Raw genomic sequence first — 9,796 nt, 5'->3', positions numbered from 1 at the left:
GTATAACGAGATTCAGTTAGTTGCTATAATATATAAAAACGACGTTGCGTGATCATTGAAAAGAAAACAGCATTGATGAGGCATCTTTCCTTTTGAAAATTTTTAATCGATTAGACTGATATCGATTTTGAATTTGATTTCATGGATTCCAATCTATTCTAGATAGAATCAATCGTGCAAGTTGATTAGAAAGCTTTTAGGGTCGGTTTTCTATGAACAGAACCAATGTTAAATTGGTTAGTTTTATGGTTTGTTTGGAGGAAATAATTAAGAGATGTATGAGCTTCTCCATTAGAAATAAGGGTAGAAACGCATCAGGCTTTTGCATTTCTAATCCCGACCTGCATTATTATTATTATTATTATTATTATTATTATTATTTAATCCTAATCTGTATTATTATTACTATTATTAAGTTTAAGCGTAATCTATTTATCTATTAGTTTGATTTATTTGAAAGTTTGGTCTACTCTGTTGAGTAGTCTTGTTTTATAAAAAGGTTTACAAACATTATTATGTTAAAAATAAGCGGATAAACAAAGTATAAATAGGTTTTTATAGTCATATGATGGGATAAAATAAATTAGAAGTCTTTTTAAACTAGAATTATCATACATTGTTGATTTGTGCTTTCTTCCAACACTGAGTGTTTTTTCAAATTAATTTTGTTTTTTTTCACTTCATTTTAATTCTAATAACTATTTTGTTTAAGTTATTTGCTTTTTTATTTTACCTTATTTTAACCTCTTCCTTCACGAAATGATTAAATTACAATAATTTAATGATCCAATGCGACGTTTACAAAATTACAATATATTATAAAAAAGTGTTGGCGTAATTCTGAAAGAGGTCTCCTTATTGCCATCTTCAGCAATAACCTTTGTACCTGCATGCAAGTCTTAAAATTTTACACACCAATGCTTTCCAAACACTTGAACAACGATAACGATGGGCCATTCAGTTTTAACAACGAAGGGTTATTTGTTTTACCCTTTAATTAAAGAAAGGTTATGTATTCACGAGTAAAGTATTGTAACTATTATTAAATCACAAAATTATAATGATAGGTTAGATACTTTTATGATAATTTTCTTGAAAATCATATTAATGGTTTTGATTGATTAAAATTTAATTAAATGTGTTTCATTAAACACTTGATTTGACTAGAGAAATGTCTATTTCCAGATTTTTTCTAAGGGATCATACTTTAAGGTTGAAGAAAACAATAAGTCATAAAATCAACAACATTATACACTAATAATATAAAATAGTTATTATAAAGGGTTATCTAATTATAAATTATCATAAGTTTTCTATTTTTTATAATAATTATCATAAAAATCATAACAATGATTCGTAATTAGAAGAGACTATGACATTTTTTTTTTTGTATAAAACAATTTTATACTATGAATATAATCATAAAAAATATCATTGTCAATGCAAAATTTAGAAAATAGAGAAGAGTAAACCTCTTATTTCATATCACCATTATAGAACTGTCTTTAAAAGTATTTTATTCTTAATTGCGTTATTCTTTCTAATGAATCATCTAAATACAATATTTTGTAATTAAAAAGAAGTATCATATCTGATTGTTTAGAAAAATATGCTTGTCAAAGTGTTATTTTTCAATAGAAAATAAAGCATACCCTAATTTTTCTGTAGTTTTCTTAAACGAGAAGTCCAACAGCCTCCAATACGATTAAAATTAAATTTTTAAAACCATATTTTTAACATGGACTCAACAATCAAATTGTGTTATATATATTACATATCTTATTAAGCACATATAAAATTTTAAATGATTAGACATTTATAAATATATTTAATATTAAGCATTGACTTATATTTTAAACCATTTAAGTGGATTTTGAACACAAGCCCACAACCACGTCATCACAAAATGGATAAAGATATCTAATCTGGAGAGAAATGTTGGAAGCATAGCACGCGAGTAAAATGCATTCCAACCAAAAGCCACTAAATAAATGGAGTATTGATTTTTCTTGACTGTGCTCAAGGACTCTGCAATTTTATATAAAAAACCAGTTTTTAATTTCTCATCTATCACAAAATTTTTTGCTCTTTTTCAGGAATTGAGTATTACCCATCATCACATGTTAAAACTAATATATGATATCATTAAAGTGAAATTTGTGACTGTCAAAAAAAATTAATTTCTCAATTAAGAATTATATATCTTAATCAACCTATTTGATGACCTAAATATTTATTATCTCTAACTTTGTTGGTTAACATATATTACAACTTATGAAAAGAAAATTAATTTTTTATTGAAATAAAATAATTAATTATATTGGTTAAGGAAAATGATTCTTTTGACAACTTTACAGATCTTGATAAATCTTGATGCGATGATTTTAAAAATAAATATATTTAATAAAAATAAATTGGTAACTAAATGATATAAATAATAAAAAATATTAAAATAATAATATTAATAGTTATAATGTGATTGTATAAAAAATGAATAATATTTGTAAATTGATTTTTTTAATATATAATTATCAAAATATAAAAAAAAATTATACACTGTCAATCCAAAAAATAAAATATGGTATAGTTTAATAAAAAATATAAAAGATAAATTTGTAATAAAATTATATGATTTTTTTTAAAATAATAATATTAAGAGTTGTTAATTGGTGAAGAAAAAAATGGTTCAAAATTAAAATATACTTCATATACTTAGGTTGTAAAAGTGTCAATGACATTACCATGACACAAGACATTGATGCAAATGGATAATCTTCCAATAAGGTTTTGAACTATCACCTATTTTGGCAGGTTTGTGGGCACATAATTGCCTTTACATCAAATTTGTTGAAACTTCAACACCTTGGGATAAGACAATAAGTATCTTATCTTTGATAAGAAATGTGGTGTAAAGATATAGGTGGAGAATCCTTGAGTAATCAACTTGATAGAGACAAGAAAATTGTATTTGCATATGAAGTGCCTGTGGTTTGTATTCCAACAAGTTACACTGATAATGACACCGATTTGGGATCATGAACAAGTGTTGAACAGTGACAATATTTATTAACGCAAAAACTTGTTAAGCAAACCAAGAGTCATCATCATTTGCAAACACCAAGCCTCATTGTCGCTAGAGTTTCAACCAATTCATGTGGTTGGCTAATTCACTAATTTTATTCGGGGGGGGGAAAAAATCAACAACACGCAATTCATTGGAAGCGATCATAGATATACAATACAATGCTTTGCAAAATACAGATATTGTGTATTGAACTACCAAATTAAGTTCCTACATAGACGAATAAACCCCTCCAAAGATTTGGGTGCCTCATTTTCCAGAATAGGATGAACATCTATGTCATCCTTCTGATTAGCCTGCATGACAACAAAATGAAGCCTTTGCCAGTGGTAGATTTTTGGTGTAGGATCCTGTCAGAACTGCATTGCCTAGTTGCACCATTTATGGCTGCAAAGATAGAGAGAAAGCATTCCTCAGAATTATAATCATTGCACATCAAGACAAAGATGTGATTAGTACAAATGTTACAACTTAACTTACAAGGTTCTACTTTCATCCAGCCATTAGATGACTGCAAGTGGAACCATGTGGTTTTGAAGTTGAGTGAAAAAGGGGAGGTGGTGTTCAATTGTGATCGATATTATAGTTCAGATCAACTCTTCAACCACACATAGTATATAAGTTTTATGACAGCTTATTGAAAATACCTGCTTCAGAAGGAAGCAATATGTAACCTTCAAATAAAGCTGGAAATTGATCCCACAAGATAAATTAATTTGACAATCCCATCACATGACATTTCAATTAGTTCCATATCCCAATCAAAACTATTTGAACAAGTTTACTATATTTAATACCACTGAGAAGAAATTATCCATATTTTAATGAGATGGATTTGCACTAAAAGGGTTACTTCCCACGCACTCTAACCTGATTATTTGATGCCTGTTCATGCAATCTGTTAGGCTTCATGTTCAAATCAATCATTTTAGTTTCCATCTTGGTATGCCCATCAGCATCAGGTCCTGGTGTTGGAAGCAGAGGCATCCCATGATTTTGCTGCTTCTCTCCCATTTTTAGTTTGGGAAGTGGATTTTGTCCTCTTTTACTCTCACCAGGTTCCAATGGTTGTGAACCCGGATTTTCAGCATGACTAGATTTGTCTCCTGGAAACTATGGAACAAGGAGACATTACACATTTTAAGGAAATCCAAAAGATTGTAAGCATTGGTCACTTTAATCCTTGACTTTGTAAAACATTATTCACTTTAGTTTTTCTTCACTGCATTTTTCACTAACACAAAGGATTAAAATGAATAACACTTTATAAAGTTAGGGACTGAAGTGAGCCTTTTGTAAAACTAGAGATTAAAACAGCCAACACTCACAATCTCAATAAACATATTAAGATTGAAAGGGTCACTAACCTCAACTCTTTGCCTGAACAGAAGATATCTTCCATGCGTTCTTTTACCTCCAACATGAACTATCATATCACACTGCAAACAAAGGGAACTTCCATCTGTCTCACAATAGAAGAAAGCTACATCCAGATTGAAAGGGTAAACACATAAAAACAATAAGCATCATAGGAACACCATAAGGATAGAAAGAGGAAACTACCTACCAGGTGCATTCTCACATATGTCACACCGTGGCACATCACTTGGACTTGCAAGACCAACTCTCACATGTCTACTAGCAAGCTTATTGCACATGTGAACCTGTCAGCTCAAAAAGATTAATCTTCTACCCATTGGTTGAAAGGTGTTGACCATAACAACAATAAAAGTAAAATAAAAACTCGGATATCCAATTCACACAACACCGCAACAAGATCAATTCGGATCGAAGCATATCTATGAAGCTACAATAAAGCTGAAGGGTCAACCTTCAAGCCCTTCAATTCGTTACCCCATACATACATCGACTTCTTCCAGTTTTTCACAGGATTTCAATATTCTTAATTACCAATGAAATATAGTAACTTTGCCACACTTTTCAACAAACACCAGATCATAACATTCAAGTCAGTGATCTAAACGAAACACCAAAAAACAACTACAAAACACAAATCAAAATCGAAATGAGCACAACATATATATCACAAAGAAGATCTTAGAAAATATTGATAAAAAAATACCACCTTCTCATCGCAGGCACGACAAAGTGCAGCCTCATCAGCGGCGCAGAAAACTATAGCCGCCGCACTCTCACAAGCATCACAAAGCGTTCGCATAGTTGGACTCTCTCACTTTCATTGCTTCAGCCAACAAACAGAAAGAAAGTTAAAATGAGGCACAAAACATAATATATGTATAGATAAATACATACATATATATGTTATATTATGATGAATATAATATGAACAGAAAAAGAGAAGGGAGGAAGAGAAGAGGACAGGTGTTCACCAAATCCATGTGGGTATGATAGTTTTGTTTTTCAGTGAATGTTATGTTGTCTGTGAGGGAGGGTGGAGGTGGTGGTTGATGACGATGATGATGGGGAAGGACTATGATTAGAGTTTGTGGGATAAAAGAAAGGATTTTGAAGGAGTGGGGGGACCTTGGGGTTGATTCCAGAACTTGGCAAAGACACAATAAATGAGTGTTTGTCAACTCTGTTGGCCTCAAACATTACTTCTTAGCCACAAGTTCAAAGCCAATGTGGGGTTGACAGCAACTAACGCTTCATTCTCACCCACCAATTAATTATCTGACATGGGACCCACTTCCTTCTCATGTTTCATGTTTCTTCTTTCTTTCTTCCTTCCTACCCTCTGCCTAAACTTCTCCTTCCTTTTCAGCCACAACAACCAAACCCACGAATCTTCCCTCTTCTTCTTCTTCTCTACCTGTTTGCACTCTAATTCCATTTTTCTTCTTTCTCTTACCTTAACTTGTTTATCTACTCTTCACAAATGCTAATGCACACAATTATTACAAAGCTATACATGACAGAAAATGTTACTTTTTACACAATATAGCTTTTATATTTATTCATTTTAAAAAGACTTTATTTCTCTCCAATTATAATCTAATGTTGTCTATATCAGCACATGCATGAGATGATGACTTGTGCTTACTTAGAGTTTAATTGGATTTAGAAAAAGAAAGACTTTTGAATGAAAGAAGTTGCGGATCTTATCTCCCAACTTCCTTTTAAAGAGACACATAATATTGCTAAGATTTGTTGTGTGACAAACTTTTTTGCATTTGAGGGGTGGTGGATTTGAGTGGATTCGTTAATATCTATAATGGTGAATAGTGAATAAATGGACGGCTCATGAAACAGGTTTTAACATCTTTGCATGAGTAGTTGGGCGAGAAAAAGAAACACTTTAGACACTGTTTGCAATCTAGAATTAAAAGCACACAGGACACTAATCAATTAGTAATTTTCATTGTTCCTAGAATAACTTCCCAAACAAAAATAAAAGAAGACTCAACATTTGTTTACAGCTTGTCACCTCTATCATTGCTTTACATCATCACATGTTTCGGAAGTTCTGTCAAATTAGCCTCTCATTTTTAGAAGCTGACATTTTAGCCAATACTCTTATAAAAATTCAGAACTCCCCATCAATAATAATCTTATTTTTTTTTTCTAAGTCGAATAAAGAGAGTTGTTGTGGATGTGTACAAATGCATGAAACACTAATGTAGAACAGGGCAACTTTTAAATCAAATATTGATAATAACAAAAAATATATACACATATGAAACAGGATTTGATTGACATCAAAGAGTCATCGTGTCTTATATCAAGAGCGATTCATAACATACATGGCTTTCACTAGCATGATATAACATGACTGTTTTCAAGTCTGTGGTAGAGATTTAATTGCTAAATTCTTGTATATAAAAAATATAATTTGAAAGATACTGATCATTTGAAGGGGACTCTCCTCCATGAAAATGTAACGAGTTCAAAACAAATGTATGACCACAAATCACGAGACAAAAATAGATAAATGTGTGACTTCGGCTTGTAGTGATTATTCTACCTTTTTTTTTGTTGGGATAGTCATTCTGACAAGGCCACAACACATTACCACAATTGCGAGAGAAAAAAAAATTTGTGTTTTCATGAATCTACACACCAACCAACTCTATTTATAATACATTGGTTTTATTAGGAGAAAACTATTATTATTTCATGTTCATGAATAAACTCTTTCTACTTTTTTGCATTGAATTTGAACCATCCATTTGATAACCTCAGGCCATTGCCAGCTCTACTTTGTGCCTTTTTGTGGAGGCAACACAATTTTGGTAGGTTGCCTCCTGTGGAAGAGAATCAAAAGATAAAGACAAATCCGCTGGTGAACTGTACAACTGATGAGCAACTCATAATTTCTTAGTCTTCTTATTATTATTTCAAACAAAACATGATACAATAGCAATACAGATTTACTTTGGTCCACCATATTCCCTTACAAATGAAGACTTCTAGACCTCATTTGTATAGGTTTTAGCATAAATTAATGACAGACTTATCTTAATATCTCCCAACCTATCGTTTTTTGATAAGCTAGAGCAAACCCTTTTTTTTTTATCTTACAAAGAAAAAGAAAGAAGGATATAAGGTTCTTCACTTAGTTGTTTTAAAAGGAGAAATTGATCATGTCGGTGCTCAAGCTTTCCATCATCACATTCTCCATGAATCCACACTTGTAAGGAGCTGTCTTCTTGAAGCTGTTGCCTCGAGGCTTGAGAGAGCATGAAGAAATAGGAATGATTGGGATATTCTCACAGTTGCAGAGCTCAATCATGTAGCCATCAGGGTCATGGAAGAACACTTGATCCACCTTTGCTCCTCCTTCCTCCACCACAGCTGTCACATACCTCATCCCCTTCTCTTCTAACCTCTTCTTAACAAGTTCAACATCAGTACACTGCCCAACATAAAAAAAAACATTAACATTTAATTTACTTCTACTGAAACTATAATTATATCAGAAATGATTTTTTAGCACTGTACAATTTAGATATTAACTAAAATATATATTAGAACAAGTTAAAAGTTGCTAAAAGAAAGTCAAAGTAAACTGAGTTTCTTATAAACTGCTCAAAGGCTCTCTCATAAGCCTTGTTACCTGGAATGAGATATGGTTGTCCTTGGGATTAATGGGCCTAAATTCATTGACACAGGTATCAAATTCATCAATGTGGGGATTTTCAATCAAGTGTATTCCAACACCATAATTGTAAAACCTACAAAAAGAATGATGTAACACATGAACATCCTTTGTAATTAACAAGACATAGGGTATGGAATGAAGAGGTAGTGATAGTGAATAATGAAGCTAACCAGGCTCCTGTAAAATTGAAAGAAGAAGGGCGTTTGATGGGAACAAAGCCCAAAACATCCTCATAAAACCTCATAGACTCCCACACCGATCTGCACAAGAGGGACACGTGGTTGAGCGAGAGCAGGGGAAGGTGTTGTGCTTGACAGTTGCCAACTTCCTCAATCTCCATTTTCATCTCTTCTTCTCAATGCACTAACCTTAAGAGCTTTTTTTCTCTTGTGAATTCACCTCTCAACTTTGTAGTGAATGCCATTGGCTATGTTAAGATGTTCTTATATACAACGTGAATGAACTTTGTAGTGTAACAACTACATCGGAAACTTCCTAACATTTTATTTGTAGTGGGAACCTTCCCCGAAGGTTCTTTTAATTGGACAAAAACACAGCCAAGAGCTTCATAGGACTTCATAACATGCTAGATTGAAACCTAGTTTTTCATTCTGTACCTGTGTGTATGTTTGTTTTGTTACGATCAAATGTGTAGAGTTAGCTTTTCAAGTACCCGATATAATTGGAAGAAAAAGTTAACGACAACACTGATATATTGGAATAGTGTAGTTACCCTATAGAACAAAGAACACAAGGTTCAACCTATTGAGAAATTTCTTAGATGGTTCCCTGCACAAATTTGACATTTTTTTGTAAGGTTTTTATACAAATTTTTGGATGACTGTTGCTATAATTGATATGAAATGAAATTGATTTTAAAATATTATAATTTATATTTTTACTGATTATAAAACCATTATTTAAGGCAAAACTTATATATATATATATTTAAAAAATTATAATTAATTTTATGATTTTTTATTCATATACCATTTTAAAACACTTATTCCTAAATTAAACGAACTCAACAAAAGTTTCTTACTTACATTTTTATATAAACAAAATAAAAAACCCTAATTCAACATATATTTATTTTTTAAGTTAGTAAAATATAAAAAAAAAAAATGTAAGAATTTAGATCTACAAAGGTTATTTTTATGAAAAAAATACTCTAAGATTCATAAATATATTCTAAAAAGGAATATTTAACATATTATATTGTATGTTCTCTATCTCTCCTTATTTCTTCTCCACTCCTCTTTGCTCTTTTTTTTAGTTGGAAACAATGTTTAGAAAGAAAATCCACCATTATGTAGAGTGTTTCATTGTTTCTCCCTACCTCCATCAGTGGTGAAATAATAAAATTATTCTTATATTATATTTTAGAATGTATAATTTAAAATGTATTTGAATTTAAAAATATATTTAATATTTTGAGTTCCATTATTAAGATATTTTCATATGTGTATTTCGAAATGAATTTTTAAATTATATCGAAATACATTATCAATTATACATTTTAAAATGTATTCATACATTTGAGATTATACTTTCTAAAATATATAATTCAAAATGTATTAATATATTTAAGAATGTATAATTAAAATATATTCATACATTACAATACATAA

The 9,796-nt window shown here is 30.9% G+C and overlaps 2 protein-coding genes across 7 annotated transcripts; both read right to left on the bottom strand.

Moving 5' to 3' along the window:
* Window positions 1–3,155: 3,155 nt before the first annotated feature.
* Window positions 3,156–5,965, bottom strand: LOC137810991 (B-box zinc finger protein 18). 6 transcript variants are annotated; one of them, XM_090298390.1, is made up of 6 exons: window positions 5,434–5,965; window positions 5,169–5,285; window positions 4,650–4,746; window positions 4,450–4,565; window positions 3,563–4,195; window positions 3,156–3,469 (listed from the first exon to the last, which is right to left on the bottom strand). In XM_090298390.1, the coding sequence occupies exons 2-5, from the start codon at window positions 5,259–5,261 to the stop codon at window positions 3,932–3,934; spliced, it is 570 nt and encodes a 189-aa protein (XP_090154516.1). In that variant the 5' UTR covers window positions 5,262–5,285; window positions 5,434–5,965; the 3' UTR covers window positions 3,156–3,469; window positions 3,563–3,931. The 6 variants fall into 6 exon arrangements, with proteins under 6 accessions (XP_090154516.1, XP_068468621.1, XP_090154517.1 ...); XM_068612520.2 differs by having other exon boundaries at window positions 3,953–4,195; XM_090298391.1 differs by having other exon boundaries at window positions 4,450–4,544.
* A 1,398-nt stretch (window positions 5,966–7,363) lies between these two features.
* Window positions 7,364–8,960, bottom strand: LOC137810990 (glyoxylase I 4). The gene is made up of 3 exons (XM_068612519.2): window positions 8,336–8,960; window positions 8,121–8,238; window positions 7,364–7,919 (listed from the first exon to the last, which is right to left on the bottom strand). Exons 1-3 carry the CDS (start codon window positions 8,509–8,511, stop codon window positions 7,629–7,631), a joined length of 585 nt encoding a protein of 194 aa, XP_068468620.1. The 5' UTR covers window positions 8,512–8,960; the 3' UTR covers window positions 7,364–7,628.
* Between the last annotated feature and the right edge of the window lie 836 nt (window positions 8,961–9,796).

This window comes from Phaseolus vulgaris, chromosome 2, assembly GCF_051622355.1.
Source record: "Phaseolus vulgaris cultivar YP4 chromosome 2, ASM5162235v1, whole genome shotgun sequence".
In the NCBI taxonomy this organism is placed as follows: domain Eukaryota; kingdom Viridiplantae; phylum Streptophyta; class Magnoliopsida; order Fabales; family Fabaceae; genus Phaseolus; species Phaseolus vulgaris.
This window is presented reverse-complemented; position numbering and strand designations above follow the sequence as displayed.

Excerpts from the sequence above, each read along its gene's own strand:
- LOC137810990 (XM_068612519.2), bottom strand. The coding sequence starts at position 8,511 with ATGAAAATGGAGATTGAGGAAGTTGGCAACTGTCAAGCACAACACCTT. Across the intron at positions 8,239-8,335 it reads TTCAATTTTACAGGAGCCTG|GTTTTACAATTATGGTGTTG; the intron begins GTTAGCTTCATT and ends TTCTTTTTGTAG. Across the intron at positions 7,920-8,120 it reads ACAACCATATCTCATTCCAG|TGTACTGATGTTGAACTTGT; the intron begins GTAACAAGGCTT and ends TATGTTGGGCAG.
- LOC137810991 (XM_090298390.1), bottom strand. The coding sequence starts at position 5,261 with ATGCGAACGCTTTGTGATGCTTGTGAGAGTGCGGCGGCTATAGTTTTC. Across the intron at positions 4,566-4,649 it reads CATATGTGAGAATGCACCTG|CTTTCTTCTATTGTGAGACA; the intron begins GTAGGTAGTTTC and ends ATCTGGATGTAG. Across the intron at positions 4,196-4,449 it reads TGTTCAGGCAAAGAGTTGAG|TTTCCAGGAGACAAATCTAG; the intron begins GTTAGTGACCCT and ends CTTGTTCCATAG.